Genomic DNA, 26,882 nt, shown 5'->3' with positions numbered 1-26,882 from the left:
AAGGAGGCCCTTGTCCTGTACCACTCCACAGCTCTAATGAGCTTCATGTGTGCCAAAACACCCCCGGAGCCTGACACATTGTACACACACAGCAGCACGTTGTGGGCAGTTTATTCCAGCCAGGGCTGTTTGTGTGTTGTGTTCAAGGGTTACACAAGAGCTGCAGCAGCCCAGCTCAGCCCCACAGGGCTGTCCCCATGCTGAGGGCACAGCCCTGCCCTCCTGCCATGGTGCAGAGCACAGCCAGAGGTGACTTCCACCCATTAGAATATGTTCCCTGCTCCTGTGTACAAGAAACTTCCACAGCAGACCAGACTTACCCAACTCCTAATCACCCCCACCCTCCTAGGAACCAGTTCTGAAATCCTGAGGAGTTTTCCTTCCTGCAGGATAAAGCTCAAAGAGCCAATGTAGCCATCCCTTAGTTCTGGGATAGCAGCAGCAGCACAGCAATTCCCTGCTCAGCATCTTTGATCCTGGAGCTGAGAAGGCAAAGGGTCTGTGTCCCATTCCACACAGGAGTGGGTTCACACTGGTCTCAGGCGTGGTTCCTCCTCCTCCTCCTGGTTTGGTGGCTGGGGAGGTGTTTCCTCCTCCCTGGTGTCCTGCTTGTCCCTCTCTGCCTGCAGCCAGCTCTGAGGGGCAATCATCTTCTTGGGCCCGTGGGGCGGGGGCCCGATCAGTGCTTCAATGTCATCGTAATTGATCACTTCCTTCTCCAGGAGGGCGTTGGACAGCTGGAAAAGAGGATGGAGGCAAAATGAGGGATGAAGTCCCCAGAGAGAGCAGAGAACTGCTTCTGTGAGCTGAAGTGTCAGCTCAGCTCAGGCCTCAGCACCTGCAGCCCCCCAGGAGCAGACCCTGGCTGTGCCACCACAGACAGGGTGACCCTGAAGCTACTGCAGCCAGGACCGAATTGCCCAGGCTCCAGCACTGTTCCCAAGAGCATGTTTGGCCAGGAATACACAGTGTGACTGCAGGCAACAAAGCAAACTCTTGGGAATGATTTGGAATGTGAGCTCCATGAACAATGAGAGAAGTGTCCCTCCTGCCACTGTCACTGCACCTGTGGCCCTGCCCAAGAGCCAAAGCAGCAGCATGGAGACCTCTGGCAGACCCAGAGCCTTCCCTGCACACAGAGCGCTAACAAAGAGCTGCCTGTTCCTGCAGGCAGGGGCTGGAGGTCAGCACAAGTTCCTGTTTAGAAGAGTGGAATTCTCTGGCCCCTCTGGCAGCAGCACCACCCCTCTGGAGCAGCAGGTGGCTGTCCAGCGCAGAACTGCTCGATCCTGCTGATGAGATGTGACATGCTGGCCTGGCAACCAAAACACTGACTCTGGAGATACTTTGGCTGCACTTTAAAGTTTTTCTGTGCTGAGCCTCTAGCAAACATCTGGCTGCTGTTACATGGCAGCAGCAGGACAGAGGAGCCTGCAGAGACACCCCTGAGGATCCCTGCTCCAGAGCTGCCAGGGCACTGTCCTGGGGACAGCAGCATGTCCCAGCTCTCTCCTTAGCACACACTGGAGGCCTGACACTGCGTAGCTGAAGGGGTTGTTGTTGTTGTTATTGTTTGTTTAAAAAGAGGATTTAAGGAAAATAATTGCTGGATTTGCAAAACAGGCAACATTAAGTTGACTCCTGGTCATTTTGGAAGTCACAGACTGGAATTCTGAAGAGAAGTCAAGACATACAAAGGGTGCTGTAACCCAAGCTTGGCTCACCTCTAGGCACAGAGCTCCTGGCACAGGTGGGGATGTGCCAGGGTGTGTGGCTGGATTGGGACTGTCAGGACACAAAGGAGAGGAGGCAAAGCTCTATCTCTGTACCAAGGATTCCTCGGTGTATCAGTCATTAAGGAGGTGAAAACTGCCTGGAGTCACCAGAGAGCAGGAACCAGCTCCCATCAGCCAAGGTGACAGGCACCATATTCCTCCAGACACTGTCCACCTGATGACTGGCTTGGCTTCCCAAAACCAGTCACTGTCAGCTCTGCAGAACATTGTACTGCCAAGAGGCAAGCAGAGAAATGCAGGTGAAGGACACAAATTCCAGCTTTGATCATTTCCACAGAGCACTCCTCCTCCTCTACCCTGCAAACACCAGCTGGTGTGAGGAGGCAGACTACTCACTGCTGGGAAAGGCACACACATTCCTCCCGTGCCTGCTCTGAATCCGGGGGATACACAGTAAACAGTCACTCGTTCCCAACACTCCCACTACAAGACTTTCTAGGAGAGAGACAACACTGCAACAGCTGAGCTACAGAGCACAGAAAGCAGCAAAGCCACCAGTTAAAAACACCCAAACCAACCAACAAACCCCCACACAATCCAACTCACTGTTTGCAGCTTGTCCCGGTTCTCCAGCAAGAGCTTTTCTGTGCGCCTGTAAGCCTGAGCCACCAGGATTTTGGCTTCCTTGAAGAAACAAGAAGAGAGAGTTGGGGTGTAGGTGGCAACAAACACAATGTGTGGCTAAACAAGGAGAGCACTGAGGGATGGAATCTGCAAACTGAGCCAGGCAGAATGTGGTTCTCATCAACAGAAACTATGGATAAACTGGCTGGAAAAAGGCCCAAGGAGTGCTGGTGATAAGGGGCAGTGAAGTCTTTTCCTAGCACAGCTCAATGGGAAATGCAATTAAGGCTGTCCAGGAGCTAAAGGTGCAGCTCAGCACAAATCCCAAGGAAGCACAGCCATGGTGCTTCTGAAACAGAGCTTTTTTGTTTCCAGCTTTTTGACTTTTGAATGAAAGCAGTGTGTTTTCTCAGCAATGAAACCAAATTTCCTGTCAGAACAGGCTGATTTGCAGTCAGTCTGACCATCATTTTGGTTATATCTGATCTAGGAAGTGCACACATCTACACTGTGCAGCTGTGACTTGAAGACACAGAGTTCTTGCCGTCTCAGCCATGCAGAGCACAGGCTGAACTCACAGCCAGGTGGGATTCTGCCTGTCCCTGCTGCCTCACTGCACAACCCTGACACAGTCATGGAACAGGAAAGTGCACACTCACTGGCCAACAGCAAAATGCAAATTGTTTGGGTGTAAACCACTTGCCATTTTTCAGCGAACTGCAGAAAGCAAAGAACAACAAGAAACCCTTAGCCCAGGGTGGCCTTACGTGGTCCATCATTTGCTGCAGGCCCTGGCTGAAGGGGCGCCGGCCGATGCCAGGGGCACTCTCTGGGTCTGGGAAGGAGATCTGCCCGATGCTGGGCACCATCCCATACTGCTTCACCATGGAATAGGCGATCTTGGTCACCTTCTTCAGGTCATCCTGTGCTCCTGGGCAGGAAAGACACACACTCACTGCTGGCCAGCTCTCAGCTCAGTGTAGGAAGAGCACATCCTGCACAAACACATGTCCTACCAGTGGAGAGAGGACAGGACCCACTGCAGCCCATGGGGGTGAACGCTCAACCCACTGAGGGCCCATCCTGCAGTCCCAGGAGTTACAGAGAGTGACCCTACTGTGGCCAGCTCACCTGAGTCCTGACCTGCCACTGCCCACAGAGCAACCTGGCCAAGAGGAAGGTGTTTCTACCCATGGCAAAGGGTGAAATGAGATGGGCTTTAAGGTCCCTTCCAACTCAAACCATTCTGTGATCCTATTTGGATTTAACTAGTTAGAAACAGCAAAGCTCTCCTTGGACCTCCACCTGCCCATGCCAGGCTCTGGCTCCTCACCTGTGGTGACCTTGTTAAAGGTGATGGCCTCGGCCACTCTGCCCCCCAGGGCCATGCACATCCTCTCCAGCAGCTGCTCCTTGGTGAACAGGTACTGCTCCCGGGGCAGGATCTGTGCGAATCCCAGCGCCGCGTTGGTCCGAGGGGCTATGGACACCTGCAACACAGGGCAGCTCCCTCAGCTCACAGAACTGCAGAGCTCTCCCTACAGCAGCACAGGGAGGGCAGGAAGAGGTCTCTGCATCCCCGGTGAAATTTGTCCATGGCCATGGACTAGTTGGCCTACAGAGACATGGCCAAAGATTGCAAAGATCTGTACTCATTCCTGAACTGAGAGCTCTGCCTTCACACACAAGCACACTTTCTGCCCTGGTAATTATCCTTAACAGCAAGTCACTGAAGTCCTGAAATTTAGGAGTTACTTTGGAGTGTATAGGCCACACAGAGTTCACTGACTCTGCTCCAGAATCCCTGAGACTACCTGCAGAAAGACAGGAGCCTTCAGAAAAATAACATCCATTTTCCCCAGCCATTAAACGAGAGTAATTAACACCAGTTCTGCTTATACAATGGGTCATTCAGAGTGAATGTGCCACTGGTAAAGGGCCAAGGAGCTGTCACCCTTGTCATTTCACTCCCCACCTCCCCCCAGTGCCCTGGCTTTTGGAGTAGATGTGCAGGGATCACATCCCCGGGTGCCAGGGAGGCCTTTCCCTGCAGAGAAGCGCTTCGGGCAGACAACCTCCCAGTCTGGAAAACACATCTCTCCATCAGTATCAAAGCAATTCCTGCAGTGGCTTTGCCTGCTGCAACGTGCTGGGAAAGGAATCACATTTGGATGTCTGCACACATGGAACAGCCTGGAAGTGCATGACTGAGCAGCAGCACCAGGGAGACTCAGTTGCTTCTAATTTTTAATTGCAAGGCTTCTCCTATAGCTGGTTAATCAGCTTTGCACCAGCACTATCATCAATGGAGCCTAATAATGGATTTCTCTAGAGCATAAATTAGGGACATGGTTTATATAATCACAGAATCATTAAGGTTGGAAATGTCCTCCAAGACCATCAAGTCCAACTTCTGACCAAATCCCACCAGCCCATTGAACCATACTGTGAAGTGCCACATCAGCTTGTTTTTGAACATTTCCAGTGGTGACTCCACCACCTCCCTAGAGAACCTGTTCCAATGCTTAACCAACTTTTCAGTGAAGAATTTATGCCTAATATCCAGCCTGAACCTCTCCTAGTTTAGTGGTGGGCTCGGCAGCGCTGAGTAGCTGGACTCGACAGGCTCAAAGGTGCTTCCCAAGGAAAATGAGTGTGTGATTCTGTATTTTCCATGTACTTTGCTGCAGCAGCACAGCCCCAGGCTCACAGAGCTGAGCAGAACTGCACACAAGTACCACAAAGCAATCTTGGACAGGGAAGCCCTCGGGACTCCCCTGCCTGGCAGAGGAGGTACCTTCATGACAGCCTCCGTGTGCTCCAGCAGCCACCCCACCAGCGCGTGCCCGGATTCGTGGAACGCCACCACCTTCCTCTCTTCTGGTGACAAGATCTTACTTCTTTTGGCAGTGCCTGTGGGAACACACACCAGGGTTTGATAAGTTATCAACAGGTGCAACCAGTGGGGCATAACCTGGTCCAGCCTAGTGTACAGCCTGTGGCTGAACCATTTGTGCTGACTCTGGAGAGGAGGAGGCAGCAAAATCCCTTTAACTAAAATGTTTGGAAAAAGTGGTCCCTGGCCCTCAAGTGGGAAGCAATCCACGCCTGGGATTGCTTGAAAACCCTGGCAGAAACTTTTGCCTCTTCTCCTTACAACAGACTTAACCATTGGACAAATAATTTGACATTTGATTTGATCACAAGAACCTTGTTCCCAGGGTTGGATCTGTAAAAAGGCAGCTTACTCTTTTTTTTTTTTTTTTTGGTGGAAAAAATCTGAAAACAACATAAAAAGCCCCCAAACAACAAAACCCAAAATGAGACTATCTAGAGTCTCACACTCATTTTGCTGTTTTCAGTCCCTTAGGCAGAACAAGAGAGGAGATGTTGAATCATATATACAAGGTCCCAGATGAGAAAATTGTGCATTAAGAGTGTTCAAATCAGCTGAAGTCCAGAAGCAGACACCAAAATCCTTCTCCAGAGCCTGGAAATGTCTCTGATTACACATGGCATGCTCTGTATGAGCTTATTCCCAGGCTCCTGAGAACGAGCAAATGAAGTCATAATTTACACTTAACCCTTCCTCCAGAAAAGTAACTTTCAAAAGTATCTATTTTCCAACTCGACAGAGCAAGTCCAAAAAGGATTTAAAAAAAAAAATCAAGAAAAAGGTGAATGGAAGTAAAATTTCTAGCACATAGGAAAAATAACTACAGAACACACAGTCACTCACTGTCAGGCACTCGTTACAGCTCAGAATGTTGGATGCAAAAAGGTCCCAGGATTTTCAGGGCAGCGTCCCCACACAGAGCCCAGAGCAGCAGAGGGGAGAGCAGCCAGTCAGAAGCAATATTGCACCAAACTTGCTTCATGTCTTGGAAAACTACATTCCATTAACATGAATTTTAAAACAAAGTCAAGGCTTTTATTAAACAAGGAAACAACAAAATTAGTGTGGCAGATCTTGTAAAATGACTGCTCAGGGACCCTGGAAACTGCTGTGCCCCGCCAGGCATGATGGAACAGCAGATTAATTGCAACTGCCTTGATTTTCATGGGTCAGTCCCCTACCCTGCCCTCAGCAGTGCGTGAGCATGGCCCTGCATGGCTATTTCCACTGAAAGATGTATCTACTCTCTATAAATACATGTATATAAATACATGTATACATATACAAACAGACAAAACATAGAAACATGTTCTTCACAATAGCACACAGTGTGCCTACCAAGATTATTTCTTTTCTTACATAATCTCCAGGCATTGAAGTCCCCTAAAAGCCTGTAGTTGTCACATTCATGACACAAGCCAGCCAGGAAAGAACTCTAGTGCATCTCTGCTGGCCTTACACAAACCCCACCAAGAAAACAGGCTCCATCTTCTAAAGCCAAGCCCTAAAAGCCTCTGTGTGCTCAGCAGGTTTCTTCCCTCGCTCCCAGGAGACCTGACTGACTGCTTTCTGTTCCCAAACTAAAAACACAATGGGAACTACCACAGAGAGAAGTTCTTGCTCCTCCCTTACAGCAACACAAAGCTTTAAGGCTGACAGGGCCTCTGGACTTGCAGAGCTCCCTTTTGATTCTACCCCACTCTTATTAAAACCAGAAGTTCCTAATGGAAAGCACAGTAATATCTTCTTTCTTTCAAGAAAAGCTTTTATAGGAACTGAAATGCCCTCTGGATTGTGAAACCCAGAAGCATTCCTATGACATGGAAAGGGTACATTTAATACAGGGGCCTTGGGGGTTGTTTGGGGTCTTTTAGAATCTGTCTACAAAAAATAGCCAGTGCTGCTAATATGAGAGAATCTGATTAAGCAACAAAAAGACTCTGTGGCCTCCTACACACAGCAGAGCCTGAGTGGGGCCAGGCAGCTTTAACTGCCAAAGCTCATGTCCTGCAATGCCCCACCACATGGATCCCAGAGATCCCTTCTGCTGCCAGCCCCCCCAGCCTTCCTCGCCTTTTGCTTTACCTTCCCAGTCTGGGGAACTAGGGCAAGGATCAGAAAGAAAAGGCAAGAGAGTCCCCACAAGTCTGGTGCTTGTGCTCCTGCAGATGGGAAAGTAGAGCACTTCTTTACAGGAGCATGTGGTTCCAGGACAAGGGGGAATGGCTTCAAATTGAAAAAGAGGAGGTTTAGCTGGAATATCAGAAAAAAAATTCCCTGTGATGGTGGGGAGGCCCTGGCATAGGGTGCCTGGAGAAGCTGTGGCTGCCCCATCCCTGGGTCCAAGGCCAGGCTGGATGGGGCTTGAAGCAACCTGGGATAATGGAAGGTGTCCCTGCCCATGGCAGGGATTGGAATACAGACTTTAAAGTCCCTTCCCACCCAAACCAGCTCAGGATTCTGTGATCTTTGCTGCAGATGATGAAAATTTCTGTGTTACAACTACAGTTGTCTCACTGTCCACTCTTGGGAGCTCCTGACTACAGTTTGGGATTTGTGTTTTTAACCAAAGCACTGCAAGGGTTTGTTTTTTTCTGCAACAGGTGAAGCTGTGAAGAATTTTCTCAAACATTACCTTTTAAATGAGGAATTCTCTAAGCATTTTCTGATAAAGCAAACAGTCAGGACTTAATCCCAGGATCAGGGAAGTAACTGACCCAGTACAAACATCCTGTTCCACATGTTCCACTAAAGAGGCACAGAGTGCCAGTCTGTGTGCCCAGGCTCCCCCCAGGAATGGAGCCTGGAGGCAGTTCAGTGTCTGATTATGAAATCCACAGCTTGGCTCCGGGGCAGCTCAGCCCAAAACCCACCAGATTCAAATCCCTTACGTGAAGTCAAGAGTTCTGGGAACTCTTTTCCCCTCCCTACAATAAACTGCTACAGGGAAATCTCCAGAGGTTACTCTCCTGGCAATGGCACAAGCAGCAGGGAAAGGCCACAGGATGTTCTCAGAGGGAGAACAGTGCTCTACTGTCTTGCAGTTTATTCTGCCAATTCATCAAAGCCTGGGCTTGGAGGGCAGAAAGAAAAATCTCTAATTTCGTGCTGGTGAGGATGCAGAGACTATTTGCTATTGATATTTATGTAGCAGGTGTCCAGAGCAGCAAGAAAATTTCAGAGATATTGTCACTCTTCTTTAAAAAAACCCCAGAAATAACAGCCCACAACCCCCCCAATCTTCTAACCTGAAAAAAAGCCACATGGATTCGAATTTTTCTCTTTATTATTTTGTCAGTTGTCATTTTCCCTGAGCTATGGGTTCAGACTCCTGAAGATTCAGAAGATGGAGCCATTTGGGGTATTTTTCAGAGAACCTTCTGTGACTGTCATTGAAGACCTCTAGATTAGTGCACAGTCTGGACCCATCTGTCTTTCTGGGATGTAACCCCCTCACCTGAGCAGAACAGACCCCTGAGGCACCATCAAGAAAAGCTGCTGCACTGGCACAGGGTGCCCAGAGCAGCTGTGGCTGCCCCTGGATTCCTGGCAGTGTCCAGCTCCAGGCTGGACAGGGCTTGGAGCACCCTGGGGTTGTGAAAGGTGTCCCTGCTCATGGCAGGGGTGGGACTGGATGAGCTTTAAGGTCCCTCCCAACCCAACCCAGTCCAAAACTCCATGGAATACCTTACCTTACCATCTCTTACCTGCAATGACTCTTTCCACAGCATACTCAAAGTTGGAGGTATCAATGGATTTGTGCCCTTCCCTGGCAGCATGAAGAGCAGCTTCATTGCAGATATTTGCTATGTCAGCACCTGCAGACACAAGTTCACAAGAGTTACACTAGGTCAGCATGGGACAGAGAACTCAGAGAAGAAATGGGCACAAACAAATCTGGAGAGGAACCTAAGGAAGTCAAACAGCCTGTGCTTTTTGTTCCTTGGGAACAGAGAGCAATCCCAGTCCATGGTGTTGATGTTGGATTTGAATAATACAACTGCTTTGGCAGGGAATGCTGATACCACACAGAGCTCAGCAATCCAGGAGCAGGCTGAGGCCAAGGCTGGCTCCCAGGGACAGGGATGGTGTGGGCAGTGGGCTGGCACAGGCTGCTGCTCTGCTCAGCCTCGGAGAGAAGAGAAGGAACATCTGTTCCCAGTTTGTGTGGGTGGGTGATGGTGGCGGGGGGCTGCTGAGAGCAGTCACGGAGAGTCAGCGTGCTGGGGCCTGGGAGAGGGGAAACCCAGAAAGGATATTCCAGGAACTCCAGATAAACAGGAACTCTGGAGCCCCTTGCTCAGCACTGTTTCAAGCTCCCAGGGACCCACCCTGGAAGCAGGCTCCATGCAGGAGCCACGCAGAGCTGTCCAATTTCTACTCTGCTCAGCAAAATAATTCCTACTTGTGCCTTCCATCGCTTTCCTGGTAACATAAATCAATTTAACAATCTCTCCTCTGAAGTGCAGCACCTCATCCTCAACAGCTCTGAGAGAAGCATGACTGGATCCTTCCCTTAGGAATTAGGCACCTGGGCACGGTAAAAGTGTTTTCCCTACCTCCCCACTCTGCTAGTCCAACTAATTTCAGAAGATTGAAAATAGTCATGAATAACTGCTCATCAGAGCTCACCAGGGAGCTGGTCACGTTCCCACAATTTTTTTCTCTTTCCCACAGAAATGGAGAAAAAAGCCCTTTTTGCCCAAAATTCGGTTAGACCCCCAGCACCCAGGAGCTCCAGCCTGAATGGAGCAGGAGCAGCCCAAGGACACATCATACCACTGAATCCTGGGGTCAGCTCTGCCAGGTGCTGCGAGTAGAAACTGCCGTCCTGGATCAGCTTGAGGCCCTTCAGGTGGTGCTCAAAGATCTCCTTTCTCTCCTGTAAAGAACACCCAGCACCTGAGCCCAGCCAGGGTCACAAAGGGGCCCTGCTGGCCATGGCAGGGAGCAGGGTGATGGCACTGCCGCAGAGAGGACAGCGACAGTGCCAGCAGAGGGCAGGGCTCTCCTTGCAGCGTTCCAGCAGCCCTGATAAACACCCAGCTCTCAAATTCCCAACAGATGCACGAGGCTCTCCCTGAGTCACAGCTTTCTCTCTCAGGGCCACTCTCCCCTCCTCACTCTCACTCTGATGTGTCTTAACTTCTCCCTCACCACAAAAGCTCTTGCAGGAAGGAGCTCTGACTGCCTCGACCTGCTCCTGCACAAACCACAAACTGCAAAGCCCATCCAGCAGCTCCTCAGCCTGCGCCCATTTCCCAGATGGAGGTGGGGGTGAGATGCCGCTGGCGAGCAGCCACCAGTGACTCATTCAGCTGGTCCAGGAGATCCTGACTCAAACAATGGGCTCAGTTGCCAGGGTTTTTCCCCTTCCTCCTTCAGGGCAGCTGCACAGTTCATGCTTCCGGGGCCAGATTCTATCAGGCATTTAAGGTATTTTCACTGAAAACTCTGCGGAGGACAGTGAAGCACAGATGGGAGAGGAAGAGCCTGTGCTGGCACAGCACACAGATCCTCACTGCAGCTGAGCCTATTCCCAGAACTCTGCTACAAATGTCAACACAGCAGACATGGAAGACTCTTGTAAATGGATTTAAAAAGCATTCAGAAGGAGAAAGTCACTTAACAGGCTGCCTAAAGGAAAATGAGGAGCCTTACAAGGATAGGGAGGGCAATAAACCTACAGAACAAGGCACATGACAATTTAAGCTCTCACACCAGCCAATTGCCAATTAGGTGCTTCCTGAAGAGAAGACACAAACATAGCTCTGCATGGCAAAGGGAACCTCACACAAGAATTCACTGCCAAGGCTCTACCAGAGCAGAGACCTCCAGACCAGTGAGCTGTCACTTCAGAGGAACAGGCACTAGCACCACAAATCCCTGATTTAGAACACAGAAACAAGAACAAAGGCACACAGACGCTCAACATCTCCATCTCCTCCAAGCTCAGCCTTGCCAGGCCAGTGAGACCAGCAGGGACTGGGACACCTCAGTTACAGGAAGGACAAGGCAGTGGTGAAACATACCTGGAGTGTTGGGAGATCAATAAAGATGTGCCTGTCCAGCCTCCCAGGTCTCATCAGAGCGTTGTCCAGGACATCGGCGCGGTTGGTGGAAGCCAGCACTATGACGTGATCCGTGGTCCCCATTCCTGCCAAAAACAAGACCAGGGGAGGAGGTTTTCCCCACCTCAGACTGTACTGCAGGCACACAGTGGGCTGCAGGCAGGGGATGGAGTACACAGCTTTACACAAAGCCAGATGGTGTTCACAGCAGCCTTTGGGGCTGCTGAGGCTGTGTCCCCTGCAGCTTGGAGCAAAGTCAGGAAGGAACCTCCCAGATCACCCAGGCCAGTCCCTGGTTATCATGGATACTCTGAAATCCCCTTTTTATTTACTTAATAAGTCTCAGCTTAAGTCTTCTTTTTCTCTTTCCTATTGCCACATTTGGAAATTGCTCCAACTAGATCCCAGAACAGAATCTCTGTTTTGATGAGTTCACAGATGCCTTCTCACCCCCAGGGATAAGTCAATTCCTGAGCCTTTAGCTCCAGATTGTACAAGCAGCATTTCCTAGCTGAAACAGCCTTTTCCACAAATTTCCATGGAAAGCCCTTTCAGTTTTTATTTACTTTCAGCCTTCAGTCACAGACAGGCCCCTTTCCTCTGAGCTGCTTAGGTTAGTGCAGAGAGAGCACAGCTTTGCCACCCAGCAAGGGCCATGTTACAACATGAGTTGCTCCTTGCCTCCTCACTCACCTCTTACAGGAACTGTGCAAGGCCCTGCACAGACCAGCCCTGCAGAACTCACACCAGACACAAAACACAACCCAAGAGCATTGCACACATTATCAGCACAGAATTTGGCCAAGCCAGTCAGAGCAGGTTCTTTAAGGTGAGCATTGGGATTTGCAGGCTGTCCAAGCGCAGCCCCAATGGAGGTATCAAAGACAGAGGATTTCCTGGGGAGGGGAAGGCAGGGCACTGGCAGCTGCAGGAGGGCAAAGAGGGGCAGACTCTGCTGCCTGGGTGGGGAGACAGAGCTCCTGTTGAATCACTGCCTCACAAAGTTATTTATTGCATTCCTCCAGGTGCCTGCAGGCCTCTGGGCATGAGTCACCTGCTTCCAGCACACTCCCCAGCCCTGGCACACAGCAGCCTTCCCAGGGAAAGGACACTTCAGTCCCATGTGCTTCCCTCTGCCAAGTCCCACGCTGTGGAGAGGCGGCTCCGTGCACGTAAGCTGGGCCAGTTTCAGCTCTCAGCTCCAGCAGAAGAGCTGCCAAATGTGTCAGCGTGCAAGAGCTCAGCACAGATCAAGGTTCCAGGTGAGGCAGAGGACTGGCTGTGCCAGTCTGTGCTGCAGCAGACCTGGTGCTCCCTCTCTGCAGGCTCCTGCCTAAATAAGCTGCCGGAGAGGATGAAGCTGAGCATCCTTCAGGCATGTATCACACTGCACTCTGGAGTGGGATAAACAAGCAGAGACTGGCAGGCACTCCAGGAATGGCAGGATTAGATGGCACAGTGCATTATCTGACTTGCAGCTGGGAAGACTCTCCTAAAATAGGTCTGACTATTAGAGCAAATAAAAAACCAGAAGCACTGAGAGCATCCTCCTCACATCAGCTTCTGCCCCACTTGCTTAATGCAACACCACCTGGCATGTCACAGGCAAAGATCAGCCAAAGGAACAGGCTACAAAAACAACACCTCATCACATCAGCGAATGAGAGACAGCTCTGAAAATGTAGCCTGAAAAAAAGGGTTCCTGCAAGGGTCACAAATGAACCACTCCAGAAAGGAAAGTGAAAAAGGGTCTACTCAAGCTGCAAGTGCCCTGCTCCCCACTGAGCAACACACTGCTTGGTGGGCATCTCATCTGCAGGGTTACACTGTGTCTGTCACCCTCCAGCCATTTGTCCAAAAGCCTTTGGGCATCTCCTGGGAGCAGTGGCACTGAAATGGGACCCCTTCCTGAAGGCAGCCTCGAGGCTGCACATGGCACAGCCAAGGACTTGTCTGAGGGCTCCAGGTGAAGAGCTGCTACCAAAAGCCATCCTGCACTTCCATTCACAAACACCCAGCTCAGCCAGGACTGTCAAAGCTCCTCTCAAAGCATCCAGAACAGAGAGATTTGGGTCACATTCCTCTTCCGCTTGTCTGCGGTTTCAGAGGGAAGATTCACTATTCAAAGCAGGCACCTGCTCCGACAGAGCCGGGGTTTGTGCGTCACTCACTCCACTCTCACAAACAGCTTTTGTAGAGAGGCTCCCTCCGGCGCCTCCCCTTCTCCCACCACATCCTGGTGCTTCCCAAACCCAGAGCAAAGGAAGAGCCCTCTGATTTCCTCAAAATGTTCACACCAATGTGACTGAGCCCCAGCCTGCACTCACCCCATGTAGCTCATGGTACCCTCATCCCCCTGCAGCCTGCACAGCTCTTGATTCTCCTTTCCTCCCTCTCCCTTCCCTCCAAGGAATCTCATTCAATCACAGAAATCCAACAATCAGTGATGACTCACTGATCTGCTTTTGTGCATGACTTTTATTTTTCCAATTAATACCCAGCTTGGGTGCATGGTGCTGTCTTGCCTTCAGCCCTCAATTTAAGCTCAACCAGAGCTCTCAACCTTCCATCTCAAGGCTTCCTTACAAACACTCACCTCTCCTGGGGCAGAACTGTTCCCCTCCTAAACAGGTTATTCACCATCAGCCTGGGAACTGTTTTGGTGTGCTGCACGTGGCACATCAGTGTTGTTTTAGGTGACACACTCTGTTAGGTAACTCCAATGACAAGTGCCAGGATCCCTGCTGATCCCATGTTCCCAGAACCAGGCTGACACCCTTGCCAGCTGTCTCCTGTTTGACACTGTCAACTCCTGGGACTGTTTTTTTTGGTGTTTGTTTGATAAAGCACTGAGCAAAATGAAGGACTCTGTACTCACGAGACATGGGTAAAGAATGAGATAATATAGATTTAAAAATAAACCAGGCAGCACACTGCAAACAAGGGACTATAAAGTGCACACAGAGGATAATATTTACCTTCTAAACTCACTTTCCAGTTGAGCTGAACCCTCGTTTCTGTATTGAGACTCACCAGGGAAACACTCTGGAAACCACACCTAATTTTTACAGACTGATGGAAATCAGACATTTTCATTTTTAGGAGAGAGATGTGGAATGTACTGACTACATATTCCTGAACAGACATGCAGGCTTCCATTTAATTCAGAGGCCAGCTCACCCTACAACTGTTGGGAGAAAAGGACCCACCCAAGCCAGGACTGCTGGGCTGTGTTACCACTGGCCTTTCCCGTCAAGATCTTCCACTTCACTGGAAACACTCAGTACTGAGCCAGCAGCTGGAACCCGGGTCTGGGGATGCTTTTGGTGAACAATGGCTTTTCATTTTTCATATGAAGAGTGTGATGAGACAACATGACAGTCAAGCTATGACTCACAGTTACAGTGAAGGGAAAAAGTGAAACAAACACTCCCTGATGGGCAGGTAGTTGGTTATTCCTGACCCTGCAATAGTAAGATTTAGCAACAGAAATATTTCAAGTGGGGTCAGTGCTGCAGGCTTGGACAGAGCCAGGACTAAGGACTGCCAAAGGATCATTCTTCATGAGAAAGTATCTGAGCAAAGGGCCAATTCCAGGTGCACAACAGCCAGAAACCAAACACAAGTGTGGCCTCAAACCAGGACTTGTTTGCAAAGCTTATCTCCCTCATCTCAGAGATCCTGTGGTCAGGCAGACAACACAAACATAAGGCAATGGACAGGAGAATTGATATATTACATCACTTCTGTCCCTTTAGGACAGCTGGACTCCAAACTCTGAGAGGCTTTAAACTACTACCAGTCTCAGACTGGATACAGCAAGTATCCAACAACATGTAATGGCCAGCTGGACTGAAACTCCAAGGGTTTAAAGTTTACTCGATTTAGGGACTAGTGATGGGGTACATAGGCTCAGACTGCTTCAGACTTCAGCAAGAGAACACTGGAGAGGGCAGGTAAGTTCAAGCAGGACAAAGATGAACAGGCCAATAGCTGGACCTCGGAGGAGGTAAGGGCAGGGAGAAACACTGACCATCCATTTCCACCAGCAGCTGGTTTAAGGTCTGCTCCTCCTCAGCGTTGGCAAAGCCAGACACGTTGGTGGAGCGCTTCTTGCCCACGGCATCGATCTCATCGATGTAGACGATGCAGGGAGCGCGAGCCTGCGCTTCCCGGAACAGGCTCCGGACACGAGCGGCTCCCAGACCTGCAGGGAAAGGGAAAAAACAGTGAACTGGTAGCTAAAACTGTTAGCAAAGCTGGAGAGCAGCATTACTGGCCCTCAATGAGACACCTGACACCAGACAAACCCTCTGAATATGACAATCCCTCTCTCAACTCTCAACTCTGGGGACAAAGAAACAGCCCCAGAACTCATGTTTAGTCCTTAGGCTCAGAGCTGGGTTTAAATGGGCTCCTAAACCTGCAGGGACTCCTACAGCTGCTGCGAGAGGAGCTTTGCTCCCAGCTCCCAACACAGCCTCCTGTTCCTCCCACAGTTCAGAGCAGAAATATTCAACATTTTCCTGCATATTGACCCTTGTCAGGTCTCAAGAGATCTGTGAGGAAGGAAGAAAAGGAGAAGGATGGAAATCCCAAGGCACAGAGGCCCTACTTTCCTCATCTGCATTTCCATACAAGGAAGGAAGCCTCAGTCAAGGGCTTTAATAATAGGTACAGGGAAGCCAGAGAGGATGCTTGCAGGTGAAGGACCACAGCTGCACTCTGTCAGAAAGCAGCAACCAGAAATGCACTTCAGATACTACATAATTAAGGAACTGCATCACTGAAAACCTTTTATATCTTCAGGCTAAGTATCCAACTCATCTTCCCCATGCCAAGCCCTGTCCTTTGCAGGAAGCCCAGCCAGCCCCCTCCTACTCTACAACAGACAAAGAGAGCTCCCCCTGCTCCTCAGAGCACCTCACCTCCAATCACCTCCACGAACTCGGAGCCTGCCATGGCTAAAAATGGCACCTGGGCCTCTGTAGCCACGGCCTTGGCCAGCAAAGTCTTCCCACAGCCTGGTGGGCCCAGCAACAAGGCACCCTTGGGCACTTTGGCCCCGAGCTGGAGGTAGCGATCAGGATTCTGCAAGGACAACACAGCTTGGTCAGAGGAACAGCTCCCACCAAGCCCCTGAACCACAGTGGGGCTTCCCAGAACTTTCTGAGAATGTTTTGAGCATGGCAACTCTGAGCTGCCCATGGGAGCAGATTCATCTGCATTCCCACTGTGGAACTGGACATACACAGCTTGTTTCAACAGAGGCTGCCCAGAACCACGAAGGATGAAGAGCAAAGCACCCCCCCATCCCAGGTCACCACTCTATCCCAGAAGGCAGGCAGCAAACATTTGTTTTGTTCTACTTTTACATACCTTTAAATAGTCCACAAACTCCTTGACTTCCATTTTTGCCTCATGCATTCCCGCTACATCCTTGAAGCCAATTCCTTTTCCAGATTTCCCATCCACAATGGTGAAACGAGCCATCTTCAGCTGGTTCTGTGGAAGGCAGCACAAGGACCAAACAACTTTGGACAAGGCAACGGTCTGGACAGGCTTTTGCTACATTTTGGGAGGCAGCCCAGCCCAGGGAGACAGCCCAGCTGTCCCTACCCAACACCACAAAGTCCCTCTCAAAGCACTGGTGTTTCACAGATTTTTGTTCTGGAAAAAGTTCCCAAATGGATGGGTGACTCAAACTTTATTTATCCACATGTTGGGAAGAGACAGAATAAACTTGCAGTAATAGTCCCTACACAATCCAGTTCAAACTCCATGTAGACCAGGCAGGGATGATTATTAAAAACATGCAGATGTCCAAAACCTGATTTGGGTTCTCCTCCCTGATTTCTAAATGCTCTGAGCCTTAATACACATGGGACAGTCATAGTTCCAAGGAACATGTGTTGATGGCAAGTAAGTGTCAGTGGTAAATAACTGCCAATACTTGTGAAAGCACAGACACTTTGCAGTCTTTGATGCCGCTGCTGGTTTCTGCTGGAAACACCCCAGGCCAAAACTACAGGTTCTCAAACTGAACAGCCACCATGTTTCCATCTCCTGATGCATGTGAAGCCACGACGAGAGTCAAAACAAGAATTCAGTTAAACATCCCACTCATAACTGCTCAGTATGTTCTACTCAAAGCAGCTACTCAGGAGCTTTTTTCTTTCAGAAGAAAGTTTATGGTTTCTGAGGCCTCAGAAACATCCAAACGAAGAGTTAAACTCAGGGCCTGGCTGTCCCCACTTAAGCAAGGACACAATCTAGTCCTCAAGGCCTCATTACTCAACACTTCTTTAAAATATTCTTTTTCTCTGAGCAGCTGCATCCTTTTGTTCAAAGAGAATCTCAAAGCCAAAAGAGAACTGCGGAGGAGACTGAGTGGGAAATCCAACAAGGGACTGAATTCACTGTGTTTTCATCCCCAATCCCTGTGGTCAGGGACAGAGCACCCCAGGCTGATTCCTACGGTTTCATCAGCTGATGCAGGCCAGGGTGGGAGAGGGGAGGAGGAGGAGGCTTGCCTAGTGTTGCAAGCGAGGCATGCGGCAGGAGCAGAACAGGCCAACACATAATGAACTCCAGAATCTGAACATATTTTATAAATTGAGAACTCATTTTGCAGAAAGCAGCAATTCCTACTTCTGGCTGTATGGGAGGCATGTTGGCAGGGCCCAGTGAAAAACACCATCTGCAGCTGCAGCTCATTAGCAAGCTTTGAAAACAGCAAACTGGACTGAAATTCCCTGAGCTCAGCCCTTCCTGCCATTGGGAAGGGAAGGGACCTCGGCTAAGGCCAGTTAAGGTACCAGCTAGGGAAATGATCAGCACAGGATGCAAGATGTGGCAAGACTGGAGAGTCCTTGGCCCCAGTTCATCCTCATCCTGCACTGACTTTGCTGGGAAAAGGGGAGGAGGTAACCCAGCAGAGGCCAAGACTCCCCACAGGCTGCAAAACATGCTCAAAACCCAGGCTACTCACAAAGGCATTGAAGCCTCCGGCCCTGCTTGCCACCCTGAAGAGACGGAAGATGCTCCACAGCATGGACACGGCCACCAGTGTCACTATCAGGGAAAGGACATCACTGAAAGGACAAAAACAAGTACAAACTGAAGCATTCTCCCACAACCTGGTCAGTATTACCAACATGGCTACTTTTATAGGACATTTAGGCTACAGTGCAAACGAGCAGACGTGATTAACAAAATGGAACTTTCACAGGTTTTTATACAGATATATAAAACCACAAATCCCAACCATTACATAACCTAAGAAGTTAAGCAGAGGACGCTGGCAAACATTGCCTACAGCTGTGGAAGAAATTCGACCTTACCATCCACTTCAGAGGCATTTCTGCTTCTAAAACAAGCAGGACCTCCAGGCACTCAGATCACACCCGGAGCAGAATCCACTGGGGCTGGCAGTGCATCCAAAGGGAGCTCACTGCAGAGGACAGTGTCTGGTAACAACAACAGGGATTCCAACTCTCCTAATCCTGGCAGAAATCCCAATGTGGGTCTCCCATTAAGAGATTGCTGGGTCCTCCTTAGTCAAATCTCTCAGGAGTCCTTTATACCAGAAAAAAGTGCTCCAGCACCAACACTGTCAGTTTTCTGGATCCTTTATAACACTCACTGCATTAGATGGGAGATGGGGAGCTGAGATGACACTCCAGGTCTAACACAGTTACAGGACAAACATGCTGAGGATAAATACCCTGTGAGCTCTAAACAAATGATGCTCCCAGGAACAGGACAAATGATCCTATGCCAGATGACCGGCTGAGATCGGTGGGCCCCTGTTCTGCTCCACATGCCTGAGGAACCATCAGGCCTCGCCACACTTCTGTGCTTATCTTTACACCAGGAATGTGTGTTCCACCTCTCACAGAGGGATGATTTACTGAAGCAAGGGACCAGCAGGAGCTCTATACCCAGCTGCATTTGTTTCTGTTCAGTGAGAGATGCAAAGGCAACACTGAAACCTGAAAGTCACCTTCAGTTTGTCTGCTCTGCAAACAGGATTAATTCTGAAACATCCCGAGCACCCACAGCATGGAGCGAGCCGAGCCCGAGCTGCAAAGGCTCTGCACCTCACAGGCTCAAACTCCAGACGGAGACCAAATCCTCCAGGCATTCATCAGGTCTTCTGACAGACTTAGCACTCCATCACAGCTCTTAAAAAATTGTTTAAAATCTCTTTTGAAGAGCAGGGGAAACAGCTTGTGTTGGGGGCTGATTGTCTGTTCAGTCCTCTCTTCTTGTTACACATAAGTCTGAAAAAATCGGAATTTGAACTGAAGGTCTCATACTGCACAATTAGTTAAAAAAGCTTATTTCTGTATATTCAGCTATAGATGAAAAACATCCAAATGTTGATGAGAGGATGAAATCCAGCCCAGGTATCCATTCATACACAAGCTTTACATTTTTGCAAGGTGTCTGGGAGGAGCAATTACACACACTGGCCATCTCCAGTGGGAAAATGGAAGCATTAAAACGAGGAAGGAAGGCTTAGTGCATCCCCAGCCTTCTCCACAGCCCAGGCTGCAACATCACTTGTTGCCAAGATTTCTATCACACTCTGCACTTGGATAGTTGATTATGATGACAAAAAGTGCTTAGCTGAGCAAGAACTCAGTGACCCTGACCTGAAACATTTTGGCCTGTTGCAATTACAGAATCCTTAGGACCCCCACTTTTCAAACATTAATGTACATCTAAAGCACCTTATTTTTCAGAAACATTCATTCAATGCTCCAAATCCACACCCCAAGAACTTTTCTGTTCTGTATTTAGGTAACATTTAGCTGAGAGTTACTTTTTTCCAAGCAAAGGATGCTGTCACCAATACAAGAGCAACATTAAGGACAAATTTATATCATACTTTCCATAAAAGCCAGGGTGTTTGTAGGAAATGGGGATTCTCTCTTTCTCATCAATATTCAGCTCATCCTCCACAGCTCTGAGCTTCTCTTCGAATTTGTCGATGTTTGCCACACGCATGGTGTACAGCAGGGTCACGTTCTGGGGACAGGCAAGCCAGAGCAGCACGGAAATGTTATTTATTATATATCAATATCTGCCAGGAGCAGACGGGCACAGCATGGACAAGTCAGGTAAAAATCAGCCTCATGCTACACCCTTTGATCCTGCATCAGTGAATTGGGGAGCAGATGACTGACACTAGGCCTCCCAGTGAATTTAGGAACCCTCTGGTCTTAGGAAAAAAAGCTGATGGAGTTTGACAGAACACTCATGACTGAAATCCAAAGAGGAGAAAACTTTTAAAACAAAATCCAGCCATAAGAGTTTACAATCTCCTGGACATCTTCTCCAATATCAGACTGAGCTGATAGAAGAAAACTGAGTTTCTCCAGCTTTTCAGACATACAATTTGTTTTTTCCCCCAGGACATTATTAATTATTTTTACAATTCAAACTGGAAGTCTCAGTTTCCAGTTGCTTGAGGCCCCCTGAACTTCAAATACAAGAAAGAAAAGAACTAAAGCAAATTTACCAGCTGGAGCTTTACTGACCATTAATTCAGTCACCTTCAGCAGCATTAGCTAAGCTCATTCCCAGCTGTAGGGAGTCACTTACAACTTGTCCATGTGGAGTTCCACCCGGGTGCAGGTAAATCTCCACAATGTCACTCTCAGGCACCACCTCGATCCTCTGCACTTCCCCCTTGGCCAGCATCTCATTGACAAAGTAGTTCCAGGAGATGTTGGTGCCTTCCCTGTTATCACTGATCATGAAGCGAAGCATCAGCACGACAAAGGTGAGGACCAGCAGTGCCCGCAAACGTTCCAGGTGCATCTGGTTTTCCCTTCTCCTGCGTTTCTCTTCCTCTTCAGGAAAAAAAAAAAAAAAAATCAGAGGAAAAAGGATTAGTGTGTAATTGTGGAGTTTTCTAACCCAAAGAAGAGATAATTAAATGACAAAGATTAACACAATGGTATTTTTGGGGAGTTGTTGTTTGGTTTCCCCTGAAGGACTGGGCTTCCCATGGTCCTAGTGCACCAAACCCACCAAAATCCCACCAAATATCATTCTAGGCTAAAATGAGACACTGTCTTGCCTGGCCCCATATGGACAGAGGTCAGAAAAAGTCACAGGACCCTTGTTGCTAAAAATCAAGCTGCAGAATGACTATAACCCACTTTATACAACATGGTTCCACAGCGGAAAATATTAGGAGTAATCCCGGTGTCCCTGGTAAATCCCACAGCACATTATTGTTTCCAGGTGAGCTCTGATCTCTTGGCACCTGCACCACAACTCCAGCAATGCTTCCACTACCTCAATAAATACCTGCATTTGCAGAGAATGGGAGATAGCACAGAACACAAATACACTGCAAATCCAACTGTCTTAACCAAATTCCCTGGATTTTCTCCCATACAATTCACCTCATGTTTCAGAGGGTTTGATAACTTGCCCACATTAAGGATCTGTATCCAAGAGGGATTCCTATGCTGGATGTGCTTTCCCACACTTTTATTGTACTACAGCCACACTGAAGCAATGACACATGGAAAAGGGATGTTTTACTTCAACTATTTGCCATCAAATATTTTTCCAGTCTCATAACACATTTTTTTTTTTGCACTGCACAGGCAAATTTACAATTCTGTGGGCTGTAAAGGACTGTCACAGCACAGTTCAATGTCAGCTGCTGGCCAGTGTTTAAGTTGTTCAAATGACAACACATATCTCCTCTTTCCAGTCACATGTGAGTGTTCCCAATATATAATTTAGCACTTGCTCTTGATATACAATTTAACAGCAACAGCAACATGGCACACATAAATACCCTTCTACACCCAGAAATAAATTAATTCTGTGCCACTGGGCTCTAATGCACCAGTGCTGCAGCCATTTGATTTATTTGCAAATTCATAAAAAATGTCCTGACACCAGCATTTATCACCGGTCACCAATTAGGCCCTATGCACGCTGCAACAAAACCCAGGGACAAACATATGACCCAGGCAGCTGCTAAAAAAAGTCCTCTGTCCTTCAGAGGCACAGCCTCATTTTTCACTGCTTCCCAGCTCTGCTCCACACTGAACAGGAAAGGCTTGTTCCTAAATAGAAACAATGCAGCTTGGCAGAGAAGTCATCATTTCAAAGAGCTGTGACAAGCTCAGGCTCCGCGTCCAGCCCATCCGCTTTGTTCTCTGCTGCTGTCCCCTCAGCAAGTGTTATCTGCTGCATCCAGCTTTGTTAGGACTCAGGAATTCATCCCAAGGCTGCAGGATGACATCCACTACAGTCTGGTTAGGCAAAATTAAAATACACTATAGAAGACTTAGTCTGCACAACATCCTGAAAAGCTGAGCAGGTTCTAAATAAAAAAGATTTTATAGAGAAAATAAACTACTTAAGGAAAGCGAATCCTGACAGGTAAAGTCCATCTATGGCTGTGCAAGTTCCTTGGAGGTGTCAGAGTCAACTCCTGCTAGAGCATTTTCCTCTCTTTCATTTCAGACCAAGTGGAGGCCCATAACCTGCTCTAAACACACACAATCAGGGGTGTGATTACAAAAACATCACCCAAGGAAAGCTGCCTGTTAGACATCCTGACACAACTTCTCCCATTTCCAGGAACTAGATCTTTCTAGGACCTTCAACCCGCAGCTGAATAATTTCAGGAGAGAGCCCCATTTCTAGCAAGCTGCAAGGCAACACCAAGCCTGCCTCTAGTCTGCATTTAATCAAGGACAAAACCGATCTATTTATCATCTGTGGTAAAGCATGACTGTCTGTACAGCACAACATCCAACTGCACCACGAGCCACCCCACAGCACTCAGGAAACGAGTCCCAGGGACTGGATGTGACACTTGCAAGCAGCAGCTGTGGGAATACTCCAGCTTTTGAGTTTCCACCAGCCTCCACCAAGCAATGATTTGCCATTAACCCCAAATGTGAACTCTCTGATTAAAATCTTTGCAAGGGCTGCGGTGACAGTTTGAAGAGTTCTTTGTAATAATTACAGCAGAGACAAGTGTTCCCCTGGAGACACGGGGCAGCGTTCCCCCTCGCAAAGCCAGGCTGTCCATTAATCACAGGAGGAGAGGCCACGGAACACGGCGTGTTGCTGCTTACTGATGTGAACAGCTACAGCACTTCCAGGTGCTGTGCTCAGTCATGCCCTGGCCTCACACAGCACGTGCCCCAGCTCCACACTCCCTTCCTGAGGACTCTGATACCTGCGCTCACATCCCACTGACCATCCCAGTTAAATCATCAAGGAAAACCCACTGCTCTGGCCCTAAGGATGCTGCAGTGACACCAGCCAGGCTGTCAACAGCAGATGACCTCTGACTTCAAAAGCAAAAAGTCCAAGAAGATTAAATTATTAAGCACAACAAAGCAAAAGCCAAGTGCTCACACCATTTGATGATACCCAGGTAAAGGTTTAGAAAATAAATTATAAAATTAAATTACAGTCTGTAATGACATTAAGTGCCTCTCAACTTGCAGTACAAAGCTCCGGAGGCATGGCAGGGGGTTGGATGATTTTATGGTCCCTTCCAACCCAAGCCACTCCATGATTGAGAGGTTTTTAGGGAGATAAAACTAATTTTCAAAAAATTCATTACGTGCCTGGGGCTTAGGAGAGTAAGACATGGGGAAAAAACAGTATTAAAAAAGACTGACTAACTTAAAAAAGAAAAAACAAGAAAAATTAGTAACACAGCTGAGAGATCTTTAAGGAATTTATATGAGTTCTGTGATTCACTAAAAGTAGGGACACATCCACATTAAAGGCATAAAGATATATATAAGAAATACAGAAAATATAAGAAATATAAGAAAATAAAAGCAAATCCAGCTTAAATAACTGGGTTCAGTTAATACAAGTTTATTAAGTCAAAATGCTCTGCAATAAAACCTCCCAACCAAAACCTAGGTAATATTACTGTCCCCCTTCAAAAAGGGGCAATGCCCAGGCAAACAGCAATGAAGACATTTGCACAGGAAGCAAAGTGGCCCAGAAAGAGAATCGCTTTAATGAACTTTCATCCCCTGATTAGGTATTAGGGGAAAATGCTTCCCTGTGAGGGTGGGCAGGCCCTGGCACAGGTGCCCAGAGCAGCTGTGGCTGCCCCTGGATCCCTGGAAGTGCCCAAGGCCAGGCTGGACAGGGCTTGGAGCAGCCTGGGCCAGTGGAAGGTGTCCCTGCCATGGCAGGGGATGGAATGGATGAGTTTTAAGGTCCTTCCAACCCAAGCCACTCCAGGTTTTCTATGATCTGTCTCGTATCTTCCAGTTCATCATCTAAACCAAAATACTCCTTCAAACTTGCTGTTAAGCCCCAGGCTTGTACAGGGGGAAGTTACAGGTACAGGGAAGCAGGAAGGTGGATCTTCCTCCCTGTGTGCCCCTCCCTGTGTTTTGGTAAATCCCAGAATTTTTGGCACACACGTACCATCCTCCTCCTGTGGTGATTTCTTCTTGAATCCTCCATTCTTCTGGCCACTCCTCCGAGAGCTGGATGTAGCAAACCAGGAGGTGCTACCTGCAGGCAAGCAGAGGTCAGAGATTGTTTTGATGGCAGAGATTATTTTGAAGGGAAATAATTTGGAGAAATTTCTTTAGTACTGAAACATGGATACAATTCCCGAGTCACAGCCATCACTAACACTGGTGTGGACAGTTAGCAACAGCCTCACACCTGGGATTGGAAATGCTCATTAAAGGAAATATAGGTAATGGAATTAAATCAGGTTTCTCAGGAATGCTAGGGGATACTCCAATAAAAGCCAAAAAAGGCTACAAACACAAAGTCTAATTACTCTAGTACTTCATTAATCCCCTGAGCTGCTGATGGGAAGGTGCCACTGTTCATTCCTGTCACCAAACACAAACCTGGATCCCTGCAAACATCCCCACCTCCAGGAACAGAACACCTCTGCGGCACTTTCAGGAATGCAGAAGGAAGATGAAGAAAGGTCAATTCTCTTATGAAATCAGACCTTTTCCCTCCCTGCTCCTCAGGACTCACCCAGGAGATTCCAAAGTCTGACTGGATCCCGGATTATGTGCTGTTTTGTCAGGGCTCCACCGAGACCTTGACATGGTAGGGAAAGTGTTGGTGCCAGGAGACTCTGAGGAAGAAGAGAAAGAAAAACAAGACAACGATTGGAAAGCGCTGTGGCTGCTAAAGCTTTGTGTGCCTTCCTGAGACTCAGATTCCTGATCAGGGAAATGCTGTGGGTGAGTGTCAGGACAGGAGCTGGGAGCCCTAGATGGGATTCCTGGTTGGGCACTTCTAACGTGACTTTGGAAATGCTTATAACCCAGAGCAAAGAAAGCACAAGTATAACTAGACAACCCACACTCAAAACACTTAATATTTCATCCTTTTCCTCCCTGTGTCTGTTTTTGTTTTTTTTCTAAAGGCATTGTGATTCCCTGTCTCCCCTCCACTGCACAGGCTCCAATTTCTAAACCAGCCAAGGACTGACCAGGCTGAAACCCCTCATTCATTTTTCCTGGTTCTCCTCTTTTTTCCAGCTTGTGATGGTCTAAGATGGCAACCTCAGGATTGATGCTCTCTAGAACACCACAGCTTACATTGAAACTAATCCCAGAAAAACCTGGCATGAAACAATGTCCCACATCGTTCTCCCTCTACCTCCCACTTACACCACAGAAAAAGTCCTAAATCCAGAGGAGGGCACAAAGTCGATGAGAGGGATAGAGCACCTCTTGTACAAGAAAAGGCTGGGAGAATTGGGATTGCTCAGACTGGACAAGAGAAGCTTCGGGGTGACCTAACTGTGACCTTTTGAGTGCCTAAAGGGGCTCAAAAGAGGAGAGGGATATGAGCAAGGAATGGAGTGACAAGGGGTATGGCTTCCCAGTGCCAGAGGGCAGGGATGGATAGGATTTTGGGAAGGAACTCCTGGGTGTGAGGGTGGGCAGGCCCTGGCACAGGTACCCAGAGCAGCTGTAGCTGCCCCTGGATCCCTGGAAGTGTCCAAGGCCAGGCTGGACATTGGGGCTTGGAGCAGCCTGGGCTAGTGGAAGGTAGAAGTTAGAGTAAGATGAGCTTTAAGGTCCCTTCCCACCCAAATAATTCCATTATTTCCACAGTGTTTCCCATGTCAGTGCCCAACAGCGCTGACACGACGGACCTTCGGAACGGAACAACCACAGGTCTCTCCCGAGCCCCCCGAACGTCCCTCTGCCCCGTTCTTCTCCTCTCCCGGTGCCCACAGTTCTCGGTGAGCCCCCGCCACCGCCCCGTTACCTGAAGGCCGCGAACCCCGCCGAGGGCACAGCCGCGGGGCCGGGCCCAGGCGGCGGCGGGCGGCCGCCAGAAGGCGCAGCGGCCGCGGAGAAGCCCCATCCGCAGCAGCAGCGCCATGTTCGCCGGTCCCCGGAGGCCTCAGAGGCCGCGCCGGCGGGACGGGCCCAGCCCGAGCCGCGGCGGCTCCGCCGTTACCAGAACCGCGGCCTCAGCGCAGCCGGAAGTGCCCAGTGAGGGCCGGGCGGCCATCTTGGAAGCGGGGGCGCGCGCCGCGCT

At 48.9% G+C, this 26,882-nt stretch overlaps 1 protein-coding gene across 1 annotated transcript; it reads right to left on the bottom strand.

Annotated features, from left to right (window-relative positions):
• Positions 1-94: 94 nt before the first annotated feature.
• On the bottom strand, positions 95-26,882 carry SPG7 (SPG7 matrix AAA peptidase subunit, paraplegin). The gene is made up of 17 exons (XM_058845701.1): positions 26,607-26,882; positions 25,356-25,458; positions 24,780-24,869; positions 20,940-21,190; positions 20,224-20,363; positions 18,319-18,421; positions 16,707-16,832; positions 16,256-16,418; positions 15,361-15,534; positions 11,289-11,413; positions 10,036-10,138; positions 8,964-9,074; positions 5,158-5,273; positions 3,694-3,850; positions 3,128-3,291; positions 2,343-2,420; positions 95-737 (listed from the first exon to the last, which is right to left on the bottom strand). The coding sequence occupies exons 1-17, from the start codon at positions 26,721-26,723 to the stop codon at positions 528-530; spliced, it is 2,331 nt and encodes a 776-aa protein (XP_058701684.1). The 5' UTR covers positions 26,724-26,882; the 3' UTR covers positions 95-527.

This window comes from Poecile atricapillus, chromosome 10, assembly GCF_030490865.1.
Source record: "Poecile atricapillus isolate bPoeAtr1 chromosome 10, bPoeAtr1.hap1, whole genome shotgun sequence".
In the NCBI taxonomy this organism is placed as follows: domain Eukaryota; kingdom Metazoa; phylum Chordata; class Aves; order Passeriformes; family Paridae; genus Poecile; species Poecile atricapillus.
The sequence above is the reverse complement of the archived record's forward strand: the minus strand, read 5'-3'. Positions and strand labels throughout refer to the sequence as shown.

Coding starts and splice junctions, on each gene's coding strand:
- SPG7 (XM_058845701.1), bottom strand. CDS start 26,723: ATGGCGCTGCTGCTGCGGATGGGGCTTCTCCGCGGCCGCTGCGCCTTC. Junction 15,535..16,255: donor GTTCGTGGAGGTGATTGGAG/GTGAGGTGCTCT, acceptor CTTTCCCTGCAG/GTCTGGGAGCCGCTCGTGTC. Junction 9,075..10,035: donor GCTGACCCCAGGATTCAGTG/GTATGATGTGTC, acceptor TTGTGTCTGCAG/GTGCTGACATAGCAAATATC.